We start from the raw sequence: 23,300 nt of genomic DNA on the forward strand, positions 1-23,300 counted from the left end.
GCTGCCAAATTCTAGTCGCTGTTCAGACAGACCGTAGCTTTAAGACAACTTCCTGTGTGTGTGTGTGTGTGTGTGTGTGTGTGTGTGTGTGTGTGTGTGTGTGTGTGTGTGTGTGTGTGTGTGTGAGATAAACTTTGCACAAGCGCCATCCCATGCTGTCAGTAGCTCTGGTGAGAGGAGGTGTTATGTAGCGGGACAGAAATGTGACGGACTCTGGTTTAAACGTCTTTGGTGTTTCGTTGTCGAGACTCTCGTCCTGCAGGTGTCTGAAGTCCAATATCATGTTTTTATTTTTATATGTGATGCACGTGTCCAGTGTGATTGGAGGTTTTCGTGTTGGACATGAAGCTGTTATCCGTTACATCCTGACACGGACGGATTTTTATGCAGAGGCGAGGATGTGAGCGCTGTTCTCAGAGGTATTTGCTGAAAGTTTTTCAGTATTGAAGGAGTATTTCACTCTGGCAGAGCGCCGAGAGTCAAACGTCAGAAATGACCCTGGGGGGGCCCGTAGTTCCCCCGCCTCCATCACACTGTAGAGCTTCAGTTTGACAGCAGCTCAGGCTTCACCTTCATCTGAGTCTCCATCAGTGGATGGAGTCCTCTGAGTTCCAGCAAACAAAACATCCTGTGTGGGAAATAATGTTTTGGCTCAGCCTGACACCACAGCGCCACCTTCAGGGCCCACACAAACTACGCCTTACCTACTGGGTTTTCAGACTGCAGAGGCGTCGCCTGTGATCATGTGACCAAGACTTCCCTGTCAGTCACATGGTAACAGCTGGCTGATACCTGTGTTTCAGTAAACAGGCTCCGCCTCCATGAACATCGAGAGCGACCTTCAGCTGGTTTCATAGTTTTTACTCACGCTCATCAGCAACATTAAATATTTAACTTTGTAATGAAGAGAAAAGCCTGTTTTTATTTTTCTGAAATTATGAAAGTCGGCGAAGGACCAGAGTGAGATACGACTTTAACAAAAGGGCTGCTAAGAGTTTTATTGTTGAGGACAAAGGGAACTAAAAGCACATCAGTCACACGTTCACGTGTAAATACTTGGACTTGTCTACGTGGATGAGACGATGTATTTTTATGCAACTGAAACATTAAAGTCTATATTCAAGTGTTCATTCCCTCGAGACGTTCTCACGGCTGTACGAGAAAAAGAACGACTTTAGTGGAAACTGTTCATGTACACACTATAAATATATATAAATATTATATTGTATATGAAAAATACCAATAAAAGAACGTCTGTACCTTCACATCGGCGAGTTTGTTCTCGTCATTGTTACGAGACTCTGGTGTCAACGTGGCAGCGTCACAGAGGGACGATCGCTCAGAGAACCTCTGCTCTGCTCGAGCGACGCACAAAATGAAGCTTTAAAAACAGATTTACTCATTTTATCAGCTTCGATTTCTTCCAGTTTAGACACACTTTAGTAAATATCAGGCGTCTGAAAATCAAGTTATAAACATTTAAACTTCAGCCTGTCCCAAACCGTCCTCATCAGGTTACGAAACAAACTCGTATCCTCAGATTTGTGTCTGTTGTCCAAAGTTTGCCTCAAAGCAAAGGAAGAAAAACACGTCAAACAGTTGTGAGTCAAGTTTATTCAACATAATTCAAACTGCTTTTACATCAGACCCTCAGCGATAAGGTCACAAAGCTCGCTGCGGATACCGTCGTGGTTGCCATCCACTACCCTAAGGCGACTGAAGGAGACTTCCTGTCACCTGACCCCATGTGCCGAGTCATTTCAAGCCCCTCTGAGCCTTGAAGCTCCACCCACACCACCTCATCAAAAAGCCAGCTGACAGCCGCTCTCCTCTGAACAGGAAGTTGTAAATGCGCGATGATGTCAGCACGATGAGCAGAGCTCAGCAGGACGCCAGCTCAGAGCAAACCGAAGCTTCAGAGCGGTGGTCGCCTTTGTGGGGGGGTCAGAGTCGACCCTCTCAGTGCTTCACACTGAAACGAGCCAATCATGAAAAAAATCACGGCCGCCTTTTTGGTCGGCTTGTTGTCGTAGTGATGATGCTGGTCAGCACTCATAATGCTGGTGTGGGAGGGGCCACGCACTGTGTAGGGGCGTTCACACATCCAGGAGAGCGCTGAACCTCCTACCATCAAATCATGTTTACTCTGAAGGTGGAGGTTGGCCGCTGGCACCACGTCCTGCAGATTCAGGTGGGCGGTGCAGGTCAAAGTCAGGGGTGGGGTCAAATTTGGAGGCTCAGAGGTCAGAGGTGAATCTGCACATGAGTATCTGCAGGCAAACGTCTTCACGATAACGACGCTCACAAACTGACCTGAAACTAAAACTGACTGAAAATAAAAAAAATATCTGGGTCACTACAACAGAAGAAAAGTCCGACTCGAGCTTCATCAGGAAAAAAATAAAATAAAACAAAGTGAGAAAGTGAGGCGGCTCTGGAGAGGTCAGAGGTCAGCGGGACAGGAGGGGGAGGTCACTGGAGTTCATGATGAGGCTGGAGTCCAGGTTGAGGCTCTCTGAGGAGAGAAGAGGAGTTTATGGACAAACTGACGTGAGTCTGCAGGAGCTCCACCCCTTCACACCCGCGCCACACTGACCTTGATCAAAGTTCAGCTTCTTATTGGACGAGCCATCTCCGAGGCCTTCGATGTCCACTAGGTCACTGTTGACGTCCGAGTCGTTCAGAGCGCTGAGCGTCACGTCTGCAGGCAGAAGGACAGCTCGGATTAACAGAGAGAACCTCGGAGCGTCTGAGGCCTCGGGGGTTAAAGGTCAGCACACAGTGGCAGGAAGTCCAGAGGTGCACGGTTCTTTATCTGCTCCTGGGCCTCAGCTCAACCTGTCTAAAACCAGCTGCTTTAGCTCCTCCCCCTCTTTCTAACCATCATCGTCCCCTCTCTGTGACATCACACAGATCAAAGAAAAACGCAGCGGATCTCACCTGCTGTCTTTTGCTTCTTGATGGGCGGGGCCAGGGAGGGGCTGCTCTGCATTCCAGTGGAAGCCACGACTTGCGAGGTCGGCACGGAGATGATGGCGGACGCGGCGGGCGCCGGGGTGGGTGTCATGGCGACTGGAGTTTTCTTGACGCTCTTCTTGGGAGACTCGGAGGAAATGGGCACCCGGCTGTCCTCATACAGCTTCCTCTTCACCGTGCTCTTTATCTGAGCTCTGCAGAGGAAGAGGAGCGGCCGTCAGCCAATCAAAGTTCATTCTGCCTTTTACATCCTTAAAGGAAATGCTTGAAATTTTTTAACATAAAATATTCAACAGTGAAGCCTTTAAACGTGTCACATGAGCATTTATTGGCGTATCTATGAGTTTTGCGTCTGCAGTCCTACAACAACAACCCGACACCAAAGAGTCTCACTCGTGTTTCCTACATTCATGTCCTCCGTCCATTTAACACAAACAGCAAACATGAAGTGACCTCCATGCGTTAGCGGAGCCCTCCTTTACTTTTGATTCCCTTCGTGTTGTCACGTTTCCTCCGGCGACCTTGTCTGATTCTCGTTTCCTGTTTTTGTTGAACGATTCTAAAACTAAACGTCTTCATTAATAAAAGGCAAACTGCTCCTTTAACACTCACACTGTGCGCTCTTTGATCACCGTGCTGATGTTGTTGAGGTCGTCTCCAAACCGACGCACAGCCAATCGCAGCATCTCGATCTCTGTCTCCGTCCACTTGGCCCTGAGGACACAAACACGGCATCAGTTCACAGAAAAACTCAAACATGTCGACAAACCGCTCACGTCCAAACACGTGAAACCACGCTGCTCGTTTCCAGCTGTGTTTTATCCCCCCTGCATGTGTGTGAGGCTCACATTCAGTTTATAGTTTACAGTTAGCTGTAGTGTTTGGTCACAACCAACTGACACTGTGTCAGTAATGCAGCCACTTCCTCTGTGTGTGTCTGTCTCACCCTGCAGGGCTGGAGTCGGACACTGGGTGGAGCTGCATGGTCAGCTCTCCCAGCTTGGTGAAAGCTGCGCCAGCTGCTGAGAAGATCTCGCCCACCTGCAGGAAACACAGCCATCAATGCTCCGATTTAAACGGTGACCGTAGACATGATCTACGCTGCACACCACCTTTAACTGCACACTCAGGTGCTACACCACCAGCTGTGTTTCCCTCACTGTAAACATGGAGCCCTATCACAACCTGGATCAGGTGTGCACCACATACATATACACTCATTCACTGCATTTCTAAACAATCTGAGGAAAAAGTGAAGCACAAAGCAGATTTACTCTGAGCTGAAACAGTGAGCTGATTTATCAGGACTCTCTCTGCAGTACAGTCAGTGCGATGTGTGGCTGCATCTGAAAGCTGTTTCTGGTTCATCATTTGTCTCTGATAAGAACAACACAGCGTCACTTTTAACACATCTTGCTGTCATGGTGAGGCGATAGTACCGCACTGCTTCTAATCAACTGGATTTCTGCGCAAAAATAAAAAAAAAGCTCTGAGTGTTCAGTATGTGCCGAATTTGCCTCTACTTTTTATAATTTAGGGGTGAAAAGATATTAAAGTATATTTCATGAAGCTCTTCTTCATGATGCAGCAACTGAATTAAATTGAGTTATGTGTGCAGCTACATGACCGGTTCTCTACAAGTTGGCTGTTAAGCTCAATTTTTGCACTTACGTAAAAGAAAAAAAAACATAAGCAGGTGAAAGCTTACCTTAGCAGAGGCTGACGTCATTTCTGAGCCTCAGGTGAAAAAAAATATTATTTTGAAACAAACGGTAGCTAGCTGTTAGCTACAATTAGCTCCTATGATCTTAGCTAGCTGACTTCCGTTAGCGGGATTCCCAAGATTTAAGATCCTAAACTCGCGAAGCTGTGCGGGACTCGCGTCCGATGAGAAGTTGCGATTTAATTTGGTCATTTATGAATTACATATTCAGAAAGAAAAATTATAAATATCACAACAAAGACAAACGGGAAACAGAGAATGATGCGCGACTTTGCAACTTAAACGCCATTGGCCAATTTGACAGGAAAAGGCGGAGTGTATGGGCACAGGATATTTCATTGGTCGCTGGCCTGCGGCTTACGAACAGTAGCGACATTCGCCGAATAAAGCCGAGCGGTGAGATCAGCTGACCGAGAGGCTTCGTTCTTCGATGGGTCCTCTTTCAGTTTAGAGTATAATAATAGTAATAATAATAATAATCTTTTGATCGATCAAAGGGACGCGGACATGCCGTCGCTGCTGTTCTGCGGGCCGAAGATGGCCGCGTGCGGGATCGTGATCAGCATCTGGGGCGTCATCATGCTGGTAAGATCACGAAGGGACCGACTATTTCCTGGAAGGCTAAGGAACTACCAGTGGGGACTCTGTATTTGGATTAAATATAATGTTATTATGAGCAATTTCTTGCTGCTAATTTTATTCGAAGTTGGTAAAACTCTCAACGCATTTCAACGCTGACTGGCTAATCACTGAATTCCAGTACTTCTCGGGTACATAGACGGAGCCCACGTAGGCCGATCTGAATGTAGTTCTGCTGGTTTCACCCTCCTTGACCTCCTAAGACCCGAACTCTTCCATGGCATGGATTTTTAATTTCTCTTTGAAATTTGGGCTAATTGGGACCTGATGAATGTAAAAACAAAGAATCACGAGATTTGTTTATTTTTTTACCTGAATTTTGTTTCTAAGAAAAATGAGAGCCACATATGAGGATATTCGTTTAAAATTTTGATAAAACAGTAGCACCATAATGTCCTCGTAAGTGGATATCCTCCCAGCCCATTGTTCCTTCAGTGGGCTGGTTTCAGTCATTATGCAAATGTCCTGTTTGTAAGAGTAATGTTTATAACTTTCCTGGATGACTGAGATGCATCAACACATTTTGCGACTCATTTTATTTCTGTCTGATAAGAAAACTATTCAATCAGATATTTCATTCACCACAAATAACTACAGTTACACTTCCAAGCATTTTTAAGCACCACATCTGAAATTCAACCACTTTTCAAACCTTGAAAAGACAATATTAAAATTCAAGCATTTACAAGGATTTCAAGCACCTGTACGAACCCTGTTTAAAGGTTCTGAGGTCTCAGGTCTGTCAGTTAAAATATTTAGCAGATCACTTCCTGCTTTTCTTATCAGAATAAATCCTCGGTTGAAGCAGTGAACAGAAAACATTTAAACTCAGTGACGAGGTTCGATTTGTAGCTGTGGCCCTGACGGGTCCCCGAGCCTCATGTTGACCCCGTGTCTTGCTCTCTTGCAGGCGATGTTGGGAATCTTCTTCAGTGCCAAGTCAGCCGTGCTGATCGAAGACGTCCCGTTCACCGAGGATGACATCCATAACGAGTGAGTTGGGGGTTAAAAGCTGCTCGGTCGGTTCGACCCGAGCTTGAGACGCTGCGACGCGTCATAGATGCGACGGCAAATCAGAGGAAGCAGGGTCAGTCTGACCGATGACAAACAGCAGATAAACTCGTCTTCTCCTTTTTTTCCCCGCAGTAAAAATCCCCCTCAGAACATCTACAGTCTCTACAACCAGGTCGGCATCAACTGCTTCATCGCCGCTGCCGTCTACGTGGTGGTGGGCGCCATCTCGCTCTGCCAGGTCCGACTCAACAAGCGGCAGGAGTACATGGTGACATAAAGACCTGCGGCGATGGCCTGACCTTTGACCTCGAGCACCTGGTTCCTGTCCATAAAGTTTATTTATATCTCAACGCTGGAAAATCTGATTGGCTAAGATTAAAAAGGGGGCGGGGTCAGGTATCACCTGGATTATTTATTTTGTATTTACGTGTTTGTTGTTGTTGTTGTTGTTGGGTGAATTGTTGTTTCATTCCTTTCCGTTGGACATGAAAGTGACCAAAAGTGTGAAACACTCACGTCTGCTCGCCACATTAATCACATTAACAAGGAAACGGGGGGGCGGAGCCCCGAGGATGCCTCCACCATCAGCTGAGGCGGTTTTATCGTGTCACAAGAACAAAGACGAAGGCGTCGCTCGGGCGTCCTCTGCTCGAACAGATCGGAGGACATGAGGCGGTGCTGTGTCTCTGATGTGGGTCTGTGTTTGCTGGAACATCGTTTGCAATAAAGTGTGTGAGTGGAAAACTACAGGGAGTCGTCTTCATTTCAGTTACTGTGGAAAAATGTTCCTCATGGATTTAAATGGGGTTCGTTTTGTTTGGTTTGGTTTTAATTATGAAAGTAAATTTTTAAGAAACTTCTTCTGTGTTGATCTTTAGTTTAAATTATATATTTTTTACTGGAGTATTTTCAGAATTTGCTTCAGAACAATCTTTAGTTGCCATTAGTTCACATTTTTTGATGCTAAGATGGAGACTTGATGTTTTAGAAGATACCTTAGTGTTAATAGCGATAGGAATTTAAGCTTTCCTTTAAAAATAAAATGGTGTCACCTGTCCAGTGTGTTGAAACGAAATTGTGCACAACTAAAAACCAATATGGGGGAAAAGGATGTCATCAATGAATTCCTCTACAAATATTAAACCTGGGTTTTAAATACCCACCAAATCCAAGTTGGGTTAGTGAGTGTGGAATATAAAGTTGTGCTACAATATATCTACTGTTACTCTGTAAACATCTGAAACTAAAATAAGTCTGTTCTTCAAACACGTCAGGGTAAACCAAACTGAGCCTTGTGAGGTTTTTTTATGTGCATGTTTTTTTTTTAATAAAACCTGAATGTAAGTCATCAATATTCCAAAGTCCAAAATTGAATTTCATCTTTTTACTAAAGTGAATGCTGGAGTTTTATAACAGCTAGTTTCCAGTATTAGAGAAGTTAGACGGTGAGTTCGGGCTGTGGAGAAGTGCAGTATCCACACTGTCCATATAAACATGTAATAGAAAGGCAGCTGCTTTACTTTGGGTGTATTCCTACACTGAATAATCTAAGCAGTAGTGATGTGTGGATCGATACTGAAATATCGATTCCTCCGATACCAATCATTCATGTTCTAGAATCGATTCTCATATTAAAATATCGATAATTTAGTAATGTAGGGTAAATTTGTAGTTTATCATTAACAGGAACACAGTGGAAAGAAACTATATCATTTGGATTGTCTACATTGGAAGGGACTACTTCCTCTTCTGCCTTTAATAGTCATGTGCGAAATACAGCTGTATGAATGTGTTGCAGCCCCTTGTCGTGCGCACTCACAACAATGGCTGGGTGTAAATGGAGTAATGTGCGGACGTATTTTACCTCCACAAACAGCCAAGATGCGGTTTGTGATACATGTGGCAAGAAACTGAGGTGTTCTGGCAACACCATTTACCTCGTCAAACACCTCAGAGTAAATCATATCACAGAATATGATGAGCGTATGTTGAGGCGAACTGAAGACGAGGAGAGGGACAGGTGCTGCTGGGGCGAGACAGACGTCTCTCGAGGAGTCCTTTAGTGCTGCAGGCAGGCAACATGCTCAAATGGCACACAACTTCAGTTTTCTGTATGATAATTCTGCATTATTAAGTGATAAGAACAAGTAATCTGAAGTCCTGTAATTATTATGAATCTATAATTTGAGATACAATAAAAGATACAGTTAAAAAAAAAGTTTTTGCACAGAGTATCGGATCAGTATCGCCGATACCACCCTGAATTTTACTTGGTATCGGATCGGATGGCAAATCAGTGGTATCGCACATCACTGCTAAGCAGAGCTCTGGTAATAATACTACAATTATTATTATTACTAAGTTTTTTAAAAAGGCAGGCACGCGGACGTTGACTCCGCCCCGGTGCGAAAATACCGCCAAACTCAAATGTACGGAGACCGGGAAGTAGTGACAGCAACAGGAAACAGGCTGTGGACGAAAACAAAGAAAGGTGAGCCTTCTTTCACTACTTTCTGATTGTTTTACTGCTGGAGAATGAACGAGACGACGCTATGTTAGTGCTCGCTTTCGCGAAAGTCTCTTTTTCTACAGTCGTTGCTTTTTACCCGCTAAATCACCGTGTTACCCTGAACACGTCGCGTCGGGAGCAGGTCGGAGTGTCCGTGTCTGTTTTCACGGACTCTGACGGACGGCATGCTTTCCGTGTAGACTCTCTGTAGGCGAACACGTTTTATGTGTTTGTGTGTTAATGCTGTTACTGGATAGTGATGGGTCGTTCGCGAACGAAATGGCTCTTAGAGCCGGCTCTTTGACGTGAACGACGCGAGCCGGCTCCTTATCGCGAGCCGTCACGTGGGGTTTTTTTTTTTCTTTCTTTCTCTCAGCCTCTCTCTCGCACTTTTTTTCCGCTTCACTCTGCACGCGGGCCTTGTGCTTTACGCTGGGCAGAGGGGGGAGGGGCGGTAGTTACACTCAGTAGCACAGGAACAGAGCCAGAGAGAGAGAAAGAGAGGCAGGGACAACAACATTAGAAAGGTATAGTAATCATCCACAACTATTTTCGGTTGCAGATGATAAAGGATTGAGAAAGTTTATTCATGCAGGTCCATATGACAGAGAATATGCATGTTCTTTTAGTTTTCATATTATAATTTATATTTAATTGTGTTGTGGTTTGCAGTGTTTTGTGTTCTTTTCACTTTAAATTTGTGAAAGGAAAAAGCTGAAAATTTAAATAGTTAAAACTTGAAATGTGAATAGTTGATTTTTGTATTATATTATTTATTTATTACATTTTATGTGGAGTGAATAAATAAAAGTATATTTACGGTGGCCCCTAGAGACAAAGCACATACAAACTTCAAATCACGTACGAACTCTGAAGCATGTACAAACTCCAAAACACGTAAAAACTCCAAAACATGTAAAAACACGTACAAACTCCGAAGCACGTAAAAACTCAGAAGCACATAAAAACTCAAAACACGTACAAAAGACAACAGAAGTGCTCCAGGATGCTGGGCGCAGTGTTGAGCCTTTGTTATCTTGTGGCTACACAAGCCAGCAAGTACCAACGACCGGATTTGGTGTGTGGTAATAACAGGTAAATGAACTTTTTTTTTAAATTATTTGAATATATATATGAGTGCCTGTGTATAAATACACAAACAATACACACATGCTTTCAATTGTGTAATTTAAGTGATCTAGTAGCTCTGCTTTGGAAGTTCAGTTAATGCTAGAAATGTGTTTTGGAGTTTGTACGTGTTTTGTCTCTAGGGGCCACCGCATATATTTATATATAAACATATATAAATAAAACCACTTGTTTTTACGTTAGTAATTCCTTTTGTGCATAATTTTATATTATTGTAAATAATAAATTAATTAAAGCAACAAAACAACCTGAAGAGCCGGTTCGGAGCCGAAAGAGCCGGCTCTTTTTAGTGAGCCGAACCGAAAGAGCCGGATCTCTAAAAAGAGCCGGAAATCCCATCACTATTACTGGAACACAGAGAAAACATCTTCAACAAAACTTACTTCATTTGATCTGCGATAGAAACCAGAGGCGGAGCCAGACATTTGAAACACCCGGGGCTTAGCCCTAAAGGGTGGTATGCATGTGGGATTTTTTTTTTTTTTTTGGGGGGGGTTAGAAATGACTGAAAGATTAATTGGCTCTGTTTTGAGTTTTGTTCAAAAAAGGATGACTTCATAGAGGGAAAAATATATATCACATGTGCAGGACACCTTAAACTAGTTTTTTAATTAAGCAGCGAGGCAGAACAAAGTCGGGCTGTATCAAGACACGAGGACTAAACCCCGATTCAACCAGACCCAGAACTGATCCAGAATTAAAACCGGACTACAACAGTTCAAAATCAGGACTACTGAGGACTTAACCAAGACAGAACCAGAATCAGAACTAGATGATAGCAGCACTAAAAATCATCATAGACCTGCACTACACTTGTTTTTTAATAATACCAAAGTACAATATTTAGATTGAGAAAAGTTTATATAATTATTTAGCCTTGTTGTGCAAACAAGCTGCAAAACTTAATAAATATAGAATTTGAAAAATAACAAACCTAAAAAGAAACACGAGGTACGAGATACATGAGGACCTGTGATACGGTGATACTTTTGGCAAACAACCATGTGACTAACAGGTGTGTCTCACCTGCTCTTGTTCCCTCTTTGTGCTGACAATCATCAAATCTACAGTTGAAACCAGATATTTACTCTTCAGATAAAAACACTTTTTTAATTGTAACATCAAATCAGACTAAATGTGTTTTTTTTAGATAAATATAAAAACACATTTGTTAACTTTAAGAGTAAAGAGAGAAGTCGTCTGTATTTCTTAATTGTAAATGGCACCAAATTGTATTCAAACTGAGCCACACTTATGGAGCTCCACAGTTCTGTTCCTGGTGTTTTGGTTGACATCTCTTGATGTTCCCATGTCACAGAAACAGCCTCTGTGTTTTGGGGGTGTCTTATATGCATCCACAGCTGTGCCACCAATTTACTCACATGGACTCTACTAACCAATCAGAAGCTTCTTCAGCTCAGAATGGAATCGTCTGCAGTTTCTTATTAATTAACAATAAACTTAGTGTACATGTACTCCTACATTTGATCAAAGTGATGATAAATAGAAGCTCTGTCTCTCTTTATTCTGACATTTAACTCATTCAAAAGATGTTTCAATATTTATCTAAAACAAAAGTTTACTCTAAATTGATGTTGTGCAGTAAAAATGTTTTATGTTTTCTCCCTAAAGTGTAAATATCTGATTATAAATGTGAATATCCTGCTGTGTACTGAAACCCCTCTTGTTTTGCATAGAAATATACTGAACAACATACAAAGCATAATATATAAAATAACATTTACCTGAGTTTTTTCTTTGAAAGAAGCCTCTAATGTCCATTCTTATATTTCAGTGCATTACTGAAACCGATTTAGTCGGGGAGGGTAAGAACTGAAAATATGAAATAAACACACGTAAGCTAAGACTCTCTATAGAAACAGCATTGTTGTTGTTCGGCTTTTCATTTCGCCATTTGTTGATTCACTTGAAGAGCGAGTAACGTAATATTGGTCAAGTGATCAGTTTGATATCAATCTTTCGTGATTCACCGTCATATTTACATTATTTGTACGGTACAAATGATTTGCTTTGGTACCTGGTAGAGCTGCACGATTAATCGTTAGAAAATCGCGATCTCATTTCCAAATGACAACGATTTAAAAAAAAAAAAAAAAAAAAAGACGACGACGATTGTACCGCATTTTGGTCCGGGACGTAATCTGCATGAAAACAAGCGCTCACTCTTCCTGCTCAACAAATGACAAGGGCGGAGCCTTATACCATGTGATACAGAAGCTGTGCCGTGTGATGCTAAAATTAGCAGGGAAAAAACAACGGAGAGCACGTCAGGGATGACGAGAAAGTGACAGGAGAAAATCCGTCCCGGTCAACCACCGAAACATCAATAACGGGAACCTTACACAGCGCTTCCCTATACACGTCGAACTCCCGCAGGCACAAAGAAATTACGGAGGCTATCACTTATCACCTGACCAAAGATATGGCTCCATCAACACTGTGCAAAACGAGGGATTTAGGAAAATGATCAACACCCTAGACAAACGCTGCACAGTGCCGTCCCGCAACTATTTTTCTGTTGTTGCTCTACCTGCTCTATACACGCAGCGTCGAGCAACGGTGGAGACGGAATTTCAAGCAGTACAACATTTGGCAACAACAAAACGTGAGACATTTGTTGTTTTTATGTTTATGTATTGTTTTTATGTTCAGTCTCAACTGTTACGAAGTTGATGTGCAGTTAATAAGTGCAATAAATATTTATACTGGAAAAGAAAATGGTGAGAGAATCGTGATCTCAATTCTAAGCCAAAAAATCGTGATTCTCATTTTATGCAAAATCGTGCAGCCCTAAGTACCTGGTCAAACTTAAGCTCTCCTCTGTCTGCCTGGCTCCGTTTCTCCAACAGCGCACTCACAGGCAGCAGCTGCCCCGCCCCCTCGCTCAGTCGCTTAGTGTCTGAGTTGGATCATACCAATATCAGGGGGGATTCACGCACAGTCGTAAATTCCCACAGTGTTCACTGTGTGCTTCGAATATTGCTTGCACTTTTTGTTTTATACAGTTGTCAGCCAGACATCTAACTATGAAAAAATTACACTCCAAAAGATCCCGGGCTTCTGACAAAACAATCCGGGCTTAAGCCCAGTAAGCCACCCCCATGCTCTGCCCCTGCCGGGCAGTATGAAAGCAGCAGTGAGGGTTTTTTACGTGGTTAAAATGTTTAAAACATGTTCCGCGCCATCTTCGGTCAGCGAAGCGTGACGTCATCGGGTCGGCTGGTTGTTGCTAACAGACTTAGTTTTAGTTTTCTTTGTTTTATTTGTCATATGCAAGTTAGCACACGGTCAACATTGCAATAACGTGTTTGATGAGCAGGAGACAGTTACTCAGCAGTATAGCACCGTAATTAACAGTATTAACAGAGTAAATCTATATAAATACACACATGTATAAATAAATGTATCTTGAAGTGGCAGGAGTGAGCAGCACTACATCCTGAGCAGTGCAAGATTTTAGAGTGGCAGACTTAGAATAATAGATTACTTTATGTTAGCTAAATAGTGACAGAATCGATAACTGAGAGGAAAACAAGGACACCAGAACTAAAACTATCAGTTTAAGTCAGTCCTTCTCAAATAGTGTGACCCCTGGGAACAGGCTTTTTTTCCTGTTCTAGAATAAAGTGTAATTGCACATAGAGTACAGTAGGTGGCAGGGTTTGGGTTTTTTTTGCACCGGGCATGCACACAGACAGAGCAGGAGATCTGAAGTGCAGTAAACAAACCCTCAAGAAAAATATTTAATAGTGATGAAAAGGCGGAGAGATACGCAGATAATGAAACGAAAGTCTCCCGAAGGCTAAGACGAGGACATATGATGAAGCGTATGTAGCGCTTGTACAAAAGTACAAAGTTGCAAAAGCGAGTGAGAGTTAAAGAATTTGAAGAAAAGCTTTGTGGAGCAGTACAGACTGATATTCATCTTTAACAGGGCTGTCAAACAAAAGAACTGCTGTATAATGTCCTCCGCTATCTCAGTTTAATTGGTCACATGACTGCATCACATGACTAAAATGTGTCATCGTTTTCACAAAGTCTCCGGTTTCGCTGTCCACACTGCAACGCAAAAGCACCGTTTTCAAACGTGTGCGTTTTTGAGAGCGTTTTCAAAACATGGCGTTTTCCTTGAGCGAAAACGCCGTCTCAGTGTGGACGGGAGGCCAAAACGGAGAGAAAAGATGCGTTTTCTAAAGAAAACTTATTATTGTGGACGTAGCCTGAGTTTAAGACTGTTGGCAGTGCGCAGCACGAAGCCAAATAAATTAACTTTACTTGAGTAGTTAATGCTGCTGATCGATTTAAATGAGCTCATAAAAGCATCTTTACTTTTCGTTTTAAAATGTTCGTGTAGATTAAGTTGCAGCTCAGATGCTTCATGTTGTTCAAGTTCAGTTCAGGAATCTAGATTACTTTGAGTAGGGATAGCGTATCTTGAAATCATTGTAATCTCTTCCACTTTGTGTAACTCACCAGATTCAAATTAGAAAATTTCCAAGTTGATGACAAATTTATTTTAATTTGTAGCATTGTTCCTAAACTTGTTACGGTGCTTGACCGGCAGAAACGGCAGATTCATTGTCTGTTTCACATCGACTTCATCATGCTTTTTTTTTTCCAGAGTTTTTGAGGTACCATAGTACACATGATATATACATACAACATGTATCCACACTACACAGAGTGGAATAAGAAGCATCCAAAATATAGACTACAAAGGCTCTGTGCTAGTCTATATGTTTTTACAAGGTTTTAGAGGCTTTAATATGCTACATACAACAGTATTAGTATGTTTTGCTTATTATTTTCTCTGTGCCTCAGATGTCATCAATTTCAGAGTCAGAGTGGAAAAAGGCACTGACCTTCATCATTGAGGATTTGGATAAGTCACAGCTCAAAAAGATGCTGGGATGTCTGGATATCCCCAAACAGAAGAAGACTATCAAGTGCAGAGAAACCATTCCTCAGACAATCATCGAGTGGTACGGAGTGGAAACGTCTATCCAGATAATCGATGAAGCAATGCTCTGGATACCAAGGAAGGATGAAGCAGTCCAGGGCCAGCTGCGCCCCTTTGTTGAAAAACTGAAGAACAAAGAAAACGAGGGGGGAAAAGGTGAGTTCACTCATTGATATTTCTTTTTTTTTTTGGTCAGGTGTGACAGGTTTTCCAAAGAATCTCATGTGTAATAGAATAAATCACGTTTAAATATATTCAAATTTGAATCTAACGTTTTATTATAATTGTCTTTATTACTTTGTCCTACCAAACTATTCATTGTAAAGCAGCAATTGAACAAATTCCAAATTAGCAGGAGTGGATCGAGCATTTGTGGAAGTTTTTTGTGTTATTCTGGTCAAAAGTAGTAAAGCATAGTACAAAAAGCAATTGGAGTTAAAAAGAAATCGTGGATCATTACATGGAGAAACCTTTGGAATGCAAGCGTGCTGATCCACACAGGTATGCACACAGGTGTGCACACAGGTGTACACAGACGCGGACTACAGCTTTCTTGGCTGCTGCCTCAAAGCACACTGTGCGCTGTCTATCTTGCGTGCTGCACAATATCGTTTATTATTTAGTATCTACTGTTATCTACTGCTAGCTAGTTTATTGTGATGGTGCTGTTTTTATTATGTTGCTCTTTGTTGTTTGCTTTCTCTTCTGTTTTTTTTCTCCATACAGGTGATCCAGGTGTTTTGTTTGTTTTTCTTTCTTCCCCCCTTCTCACCGTCTCTTCTCCCCTTTGGTTTTCTTTCTCTCCCTCTCTTTCTTTCATTCTTTCCCACAGTCATGTCTGTCCCGTTTGTAGCAACTGAAAATAAAATAAATTCATAATTATAATAAAGGTCAATCAAATGGACCAATATGGCAAGGCCACGATGATCCACTTGGTAAAATAAATCCGCTTGGCATCTTTCTTGGCCTTAAGACAACAATTCTGATGCTAAAGATCCAAACGGGACACAAAAAAGAAAGAAATTGTGGAATCAATTCATAGAATAAAATCTATTCTAAACTTCTGACTCATCAGAGTAGCCGCCTTTGGCAGATATAACAGCTGAACACAGCCGTGGCTTCTTTCTACAATAGAAATCAAATCTTCTCCCATATCTGTTACAGAAGTTCATAAATGTGCGACACTTGTAGGTTGCGTTGCTTTCACTCTCCTGTCTAGTTCATCCCAAACCGCACAGTGGCAAAAGCAGAGTTTTTTTTTTTAAATATTTATATGTATGTATAAAAAAATTCCCTCTCGCCCCTGTGGGCGGTTTATCCTTCAAGCTCGGGTCCTCTACCAGAGGCCTGGGAGCTTGAGGGTCCTGCAGTATCTTAGCTGTTCCCAGGACTGCGCTCTTCTGGACAGAGATCTCCGATGTTATTCCCGGGATCTGCTGGAGTCATGTCACTCTCACTCAGACTCTGGGACCACAGTGTTGTTCCTGTGCAGCAGTTTTCCTTGTTGCTGGCTTTCAAAAATGACAGTTTTGATTTTCAAATGACTCATCAACCAGACCAGCCAATCAGTGGCTTGCAATCTGTTGACATCACATTTTCCAGATGGCCTTGGATTGTTTAGAAACCGCGGCGGAGTTGGTACTAAAAGGTACCTGGTACCATAACCTGCAAAATGGAAAACTTAGCGTGCCGAGCCGAGCCAAGTAGGTACTAGTGGAAAAAGGCTGTGAGTGAAGATGCCTATCAGAGTGTGAACGTTACCATGAAATCTGATCGGGGCTGAAACTGATTCTGTTTTCTAAGGAGCTGTTTTGTTGTAGTCGTGAAGAGAGAGACCACATCAGAGGACACGGTGGTTTCATCTGGGTCCAGTGCAAGTTTGTGGATCTCATTGGTGAAATTATTGGAGGTTTTGATGTGATGGGATGTGTTCTCACAAATGGAAGTAAAGTGATGATAAGGTGCTGGGAAACTTTGTAGGTGACAGAGTTTATACTGTTAACAGTGGGTCTGAGTGGGACCGCTTCTTTGTGGATCTTTGGAAGTCCATATATACGGGGTGTAACCTCTCTCCTTGTAGTTGCTGAAGGCAGATTATGACTCGTTGGTAAGATATTCTTACCAAAGTGCTTAAATTATGTATTATTTATAAAGCTGCTGCAGATGCAGAGTTACATGTGAGCAGACTGAACAGTAATCACTGCTAGTGTTTTTATGTTTGCTCTGTGTAGGTATGAAAGAAACCAACTTTATGTTGACTGACTCTTCAGTGAAAACCTGACACACACATGCTCTCACAAGTTGGATTCATTTCTGTTTCAGGAAACAAGAGGAAACGCAGTGAAACTGAATCGGAGTCAGCAGAGAAAACGGCTGAAGCTGGTAGGCAAACACACCCTGAAACTGTGGCAGAGCCACTGAGCTGTGGCCACAATCATGAGAATAAATATTTTATTTGATGTAAGTCTGATGTTGAGCTGTGTGTGTTCAGGCTTTAAGAAGAACAACATTGTGAGTGATTCAAGTTCAGATGAAGAGCGAGAGGCTGAAACTGGTAAGTGCTGGAGGAAACAGTGCTGCTGGATTTTAGTGCTGCTTTCCATCTCAAGAGCTAACTATCCAACACACAGTGATGTCATTTGTTTAAAATGCTCAGTATCAATTTTTTAGATCCATTTCAATTCAGTTTATTTATACAGCACCAAATCACAATGAGTTGTATCAAAGGACTTTATATTGTAGTGTAAAGGCCCTACAATAATACAGAGAAAACCCCAACAATTACATGAAACTCTATGAGCAAGTGGTTGGCAATAGTGGGAAGGAGGGCATCTGCTGAGACCAGTTTGGCTGAGGCGGGAGATTGAGAAACAACACGCTGTGCATGAGGCCAGAGATTAATAAAAACTAATAGTTAAATGCAGAGAGGTCTATTGACACATAGTGAGTGAAGGAAAAACTCAATGCATCATGGGAATCCCCGGCAGCCTACGTCTATTGCAGCATAACTAAGGGAGGATTCAGGGTCACCTGGTCCAGCCCTAACTATATGCTTTAGCAAAAAGGAAAGTTTGAAGCCTAATCTTGAAAGTAGAGATAGTGTCTGTCTCCTGGTTCCACAGAAGAGGGGCCTGAAAACTGAAGGCTCTGCCTCCCATTCTACTTTTACTGGTACAGGAACCGGTACAAACAGGCTGCAGCCTGACTGTTACCTGTTAAAGTTCGGCTCTGGCTGCTGGACTGGAGTCTGCATACGCTCACCTTTGACGTGACTCTGGGTGTTTGACTAGCTTAGCATTAGCATGCTGTCTGTGCTTGTAAAGAGCTGGCGTTCTGTTAGCAGCATCACGCAGCTGTTTCTGTCCTGGATGCATTTTACACTTTACCTTTGTGCTTTTGTCATTTTACTTTGTTTTACAGATGGACTGAAGAGCCCTCAGCCTGACAAGGTAGAAGTTGTGATTTTTTCAAAGTTAATGTAATACTGCATGTCACGTTACACCAAGTTTTACATAATTTTATTAACTTGTGGACATTTATGCTTTCTGTATGATAGAAGTAATTACACCAAAGAGATCAGCTCTGTGGGCTGGTAGGGATTTGATTCCCACATAACTGTTTGCACATTTCTGAAAACAGTTTCTTGAACATTTACAATATTCAGTCTATGAGTGACTTACTGTTTAACTCTTTCTTTTCAGGAGATAAAAATCCCTTCATGGGTGAGTGAATTTTTGAGTTTTCATTGGATGATCACAGCATCTGACTTGTTTTGTGATGTAAGTTTTGACTGCGAGCTGACTCTCCATCTGCCTGCAGAGGAAATCCATCCATGATGTAAAGATCAGCGGTGACCTTGGAAACAAAGTCATAGCTGGCAAAGTTGTGGCGAAATCTGGTCTGCGTACATACGAAACCAAAAAAAAGGAGAAGAAGTTTTTCTTTTACCTGGGAGTGGCTGATGAAACAGGCAGCATTAAAGTGATGGTGTATGGAAGAGAGCGCTATCAGCGTTTCCAGGAGAAGAGCTGCTACCTGTTCAGAGAGATCATCATGGACGAACATGTCATGAAAGTGACCAAAAAGAGCGTCATATCAAAGACAGCAGCTATTGATGTTCCTGAGAACCTGGAGATGGAAGCTCAGATGTTCGTTTATTCCCAGACTCCAGTTTGCTCCATCGGACAGGCCATCGGATCAGCGGAGAAGACATCAGTGAGTGTTGAAGGAACAGTAAGAGAGGTAAGTGTGACCTGAATCTGCTGCAGTGAAGCTGTGAGGGCGCTCGTCATGTTTAGCTTAGTGTCCTGCTGAAGGCTGTGAAACTCTGATGACATCAACCTTTAAACTAACCTTTAATAGTCTTTGAGTGAAATGGATGGAGGTAGGACTGGGTGATATGACCCAAAATTCATATCTCGATATTCTTTAGCTGGATGGCGATATACGATATATCTCGATCTTCTTTTTTTTAAAGCCATAAAATAAGAACAAACAGAGAGTTTAGTCACAGCGGTGTCCCAGATGTCACACAGGCACTTTTATTAACATACAGCGCAGATGTACATGAAAAATTACTCAAAAATAAATTATCAGCATTTATTAAATAATAATGCTCCATAAATAAAACAATGTTGTTTTTGTGCATAACAAAGAGCTCCCAACTGTGCAGTCAAACTGTAAACTAACAGACGCTGAGCATAAGAACAAAGATTTCACAGCTGCTCTGTTCCCAACTTCTACTGCGTGACTGACAGCCTGGAGTTTGAAATCCTCTTTTATAACGTAACATAGACAATATCGATATAAACGATATTGTCACATCTTATATCTCATAGAAAAATATATCGATATTTTTTAAAAACTCTATATCGCCCAGGCCTAGATGGAGGTTCTTGTTATTACATGAGTCAAACTCTGGCGCCGAGCAATGAAGCCATCACAGTGGCAACAGCTAAAGTTCCTCTAACAGCAGCTTGAGGCTGAATTTGTGATTCCAAACTTCACAGCAGAAATAAACATGCACAGGAGAGTTGTTGGTCTCTGAGTTCTTGTCATGTTGTTGGTTTGTTCAGATCGGCTCCGTTGAAACAGTCAAACTGAAGAACAAACGAAGAAAGAAAGACAAGCGAGAGTTCCAACTTGAGGACAGCACAGGCTCCATCTGGATCACTTTGTGGGGCGAAGACATCAAACAGCTCAGAGGAATATCACCTGGAGACTCTGTCAGGGTGGTCAATGTAAAGACGAGTCACTACTATGATTCAGTATCGCTGAACTCAACAGATTTCACCAGAATTTTTAAGGTAATTTCTGATTCTGGCTTCAGTTTGAAATGTGTTTTATATTTGGTATTGATTCAAAGCAGAGACTGTCAGCTTTGACCTCCTACTGGAACATTTCCTCACTGTTGTTGAGTCTCTGCTCTCTAGTTAATCCAGCCGTACCTGTTCTAAGTGTCCCCATCAGGTGGTTCACTGTGAGGGTCTCCCTGTGGTCCGACAGACTCATCTCCACCATCTTGGACTCCAGCTGGTGACATCAGTCTTTGCTCTGCTCTGTGAGCTGGAGGGTGACTCCAGAACATGTTCATGTGCTGTTACCTGAGCAGAACCAGGACTGTCTGCTGCAGGACAAGATGGTGGATTTGGAGTTCTTCTGCAGGATGAGACTCACTATGAAATCATCATTGCTCACTTTTTTAAATAACAAGTTCTTCAGTTTTATTGGTTCAACATGTCATGATCTCTACGGTCAATCTGGTGTTTTGCAGGTTCAAAGTGCCACAGTCGAGAACGTCACAATCGAGATCATTGGGATCAAAGACACCAAGAAGACTGAAACAGAGGTGGATGCACAGATCGGCAGCGGAGAGGTGCAGTCCTTTGTGGCGACTTCATCCCTGCTGGCAAAAGCGTTTGGTGTCAGACTGGAGGGCGACTTTGAGGACAGACTGCTGGAGAAAATGCCGTTCTCAGCAGATGTAGAAATAAAGGGAAACAAGATCATGAAGATTAAAGCGAAGGAGAAGTAAAGATGAGTTCCAGTGTTCAGGCTGCAGATTTTGAGTTTCAATAAAAAATGTAAATCTCTCTTGAATCAGTTTTATATTCCAAATCATGAAATGTGTGCTGTTTCTTTCTTCTTTCCTAACTGGTTATTCTGATTTTTCTTGTCCTCTTTTTTCCTGTGTGTAAGAACTGTACGTTTATATTCATGTTGTCAGTGCTGTAATGCAGTAGCTTCTCATAATCATAACTAATGGCTCTGATGTTGAGGATGATGGAATGTTTATGTTGGAATAAAAAAGGCTCTGATTTAACTGTTTGTTCTGTAAATCTGTTTACAAAATCCTCCTGTGTCTGATTTCCTGTCACAGGAAAAGCAACAGTCAGCAGTAAAGTGACACAGATCCTCGTGCAGACAGAAAGCAGGGCGAGCACTCGTGGGGCTCAGAGGCAGTGAGCTCAGCTCTGTTGTGTGACTCTTTCCCAGCTCTCTGCTTCCATGGAGTCTCCTCATGGTGCCGGCCCACCGTGGATTTTCCACCATGAAATATCATTACCATCCTTTATCTCAGTCCCGCTGTGTGTTAAGCTTCCTCCTTTAGTTGTTTCGAGATTAGTCAGGAAGTAAACACTAAAAAAGACAATATTCAAAATACAAACATGCAGTTATAACGTAAACTGTGGGACAAACAGTAAAGGAGCAAAACTAGAGGAGAGTGAAGCCGTCAAAGAAATATTCAACCTACAGGGTGGGCCACTTATATGGACACAGCGTAATAACATGGGAATGGTTGGTGATATTAAAGTCCTGTTTGTGGCACATTATATGTGAGGGGGCAAACTCCTCAAGATGGGTGGTGACCATGGTGGCCATTTAGAAGTCGGCCATCTTGGATACAACTTCTGTTTTTTCAATAGGAAGAGGGCCATGTGACACATCAAAGTTATTGGTAATGTCACAAGAACAACAATGGTGTGCTTGGTTTCAGGGTAACTTTATTCTGTCATGAGTTATTTACAAGTTTCTGGCCACTTATAAAATGTGTTCAATGTGCTGCCCATTGTGTTGGATTGTCAATGCAACCCTCTTCTCCCACTCTTCACACACTGATAGCAACACTGCAGGAGAAATGCCAGCACAGGCATCCAGTATCCGTAGTTTCAGGTGCTGCACATCTCGTATCTTCACACCATAGACAATTGCCTTCAGATGACCCCAAAGATAAAAGTCTAAGGGGGTCCGATCGGGAGACCTTGGGGGCCATTCAACTGGCCCACGACGACCAATCCACTTTCCAGGAAACTGTTCATCTAGGAATGCTCGGACCTGCACCCATAATGTGGTGGTGCACCATGTTGCTGGAAAAACTCAGGGAACGTGCCAGCTTCAGTGCATAAAGAGGGAAACACATCATCATGTAGCAATTTCAAATATCCAGTGGCCTTGAGGTTTCCATTGATGAAGAATGGACCCACTATCGTTGTGCCCCATATACCACACCAAACTAGAGATGGCACGATACCACTTTTTTATGTCCGATACCGATATCATAAATTTGGATATCTGCCGATACCGATATGAATCCGATATAGTGTTTTTTAATCAACAAAACTGTTTTTTAAAATATCTTGCTGCATTTTGCAAGTCTGCAAGTTCATACTCAAGTTTAAAACAACAACTACACTAAAGCTATTCTGTTATACCTGTATACAAAAAAATATTTCATAGTTCAGCAATACTGATCAATCTAATAAACTTAAACCTACACCATCCTCCCTATTCTGGTATTTTAAAGAGTACTTAGCATAAATATTAAGCAACCTAAGTAATAGGGTTCCAACTCCCAGCAACAACAAAAATAAATAAATAAAAAATAGGGAACCACCCCTCACGCTCCACCTCATGATGCTTAATCGACATAATCAACCTTAATTTGATGCAGTGTGAAAAAAAATGCACAGAAATCAATTATTTTTCAAGAAATATTAAATAGATTCAACATCTTTCTTCAACAAAATTGCAGACTGCACAGATGGTACCTTCCCAAAGTAAAAAGTACTATAGCTTACTAGGGTATATATATTAGACTTAATAGTCACTATATACAGTAATGGACTTCTATTCATTTTGCATCAAATTAAAACTTTGGGTGTCAGATAATTATTTATTAAAAGCTCGACATTTTAAATGAGAATAAGAAAGAAAAGTATGTCTTTGTGCCCCCTTTTCCCAGTTAATGCCCTATCGGCCCCCCTGGCTAAACTTTGCTAGCTCCGCCCCTGCACAGTTACCAGCGTCAG

The 23,300-nt window shown here is 42.1% G+C and overlaps 3 protein-coding genes across 3 annotated transcripts; 2 read left to right on the plus strand and 1 right to left on the minus strand.

The window, feature by feature from the left end:
- Nucleotides 1–1,654: 1,654 nt before the first annotated feature.
- On the minus strand, nucleotides 1,655–4,968 carry LOC308387746 (BPTF-associated chromatin complex component 1-like). Its single transcript, XM_080868012.1, has 6 exons — nucleotides 4,685–4,968; nucleotides 3,923–4,017; nucleotides 3,589–3,690; nucleotides 2,941–3,170; nucleotides 2,597–2,701; nucleotides 1,655–2,515 (listed from the first exon to the last, which is right to left on the minus strand). Exons 1-6 carry the CDS (start codon nucleotides 4,703–4,705, stop codon nucleotides 2,451–2,453), a joined length of 618 nt encoding a protein of 205 aa, XP_080724138.1. The 5' UTR covers nucleotides 4,706–4,968; the 3' UTR covers nucleotides 1,655–2,450.
- Nucleotides 4,969–5,085: 117 nt separating this feature from the next.
- LOC308387772 (ribonuclease kappa-B) lies at nucleotides 5,086–7,099 on the plus strand. The gene is made up of 3 exons (XM_080868042.1): nucleotides 5,086–5,284; nucleotides 6,249–6,331; nucleotides 6,485–7,099. The coding sequence occupies exons 1-3, from the start codon at nucleotides 5,207–5,209 to the stop codon at nucleotides 6,627–6,629; spliced, it is 306 nt and encodes a 101-aa protein (XP_080724168.1). The 5' UTR covers nucleotides 5,086–5,206; the 3' UTR covers nucleotides 6,630–7,099.
- Nucleotides 7,100–8,692: 1,593 nt separating this feature from the next.
- LOC308387692 (uncharacterized protein) lies at nucleotides 8,693–21,324 on the plus strand. The gene is made up of 9 exons (XM_080867928.1): nucleotides 8,693–8,843; nucleotides 14,853–15,147; nucleotides 17,314–17,373; nucleotides 17,483–17,545; nucleotides 18,412–18,440; nucleotides 18,693–18,713; nucleotides 18,811–19,233; nucleotides 20,067–20,297; nucleotides 20,765–21,324. Exons 2-9 carry the CDS (start codon nucleotides 14,853–14,855, stop codon nucleotides 21,023–21,025), a joined length of 1,383 nt encoding a protein of 460 aa, XP_080724054.1. The 5' UTR covers nucleotides 8,693–8,843; the 3' UTR covers nucleotides 21,026–21,324.
- The last annotated feature ends 1,976 nt before the right edge of the window (nucleotides 21,325–23,300 follow it).

This window comes from Rhamphochromis sp. 'chilingali', assembly GCF_963969265.1.
Source record: "Rhamphochromis sp. 'chilingali' genome assembly, chromosome: 19".
Classification (NCBI taxonomy): domain Eukaryota; kingdom Metazoa; phylum Chordata; class Actinopteri; order Cichliformes; family Cichlidae; genus Rhamphochromis; species Rhamphochromis sp. 'chilingali'.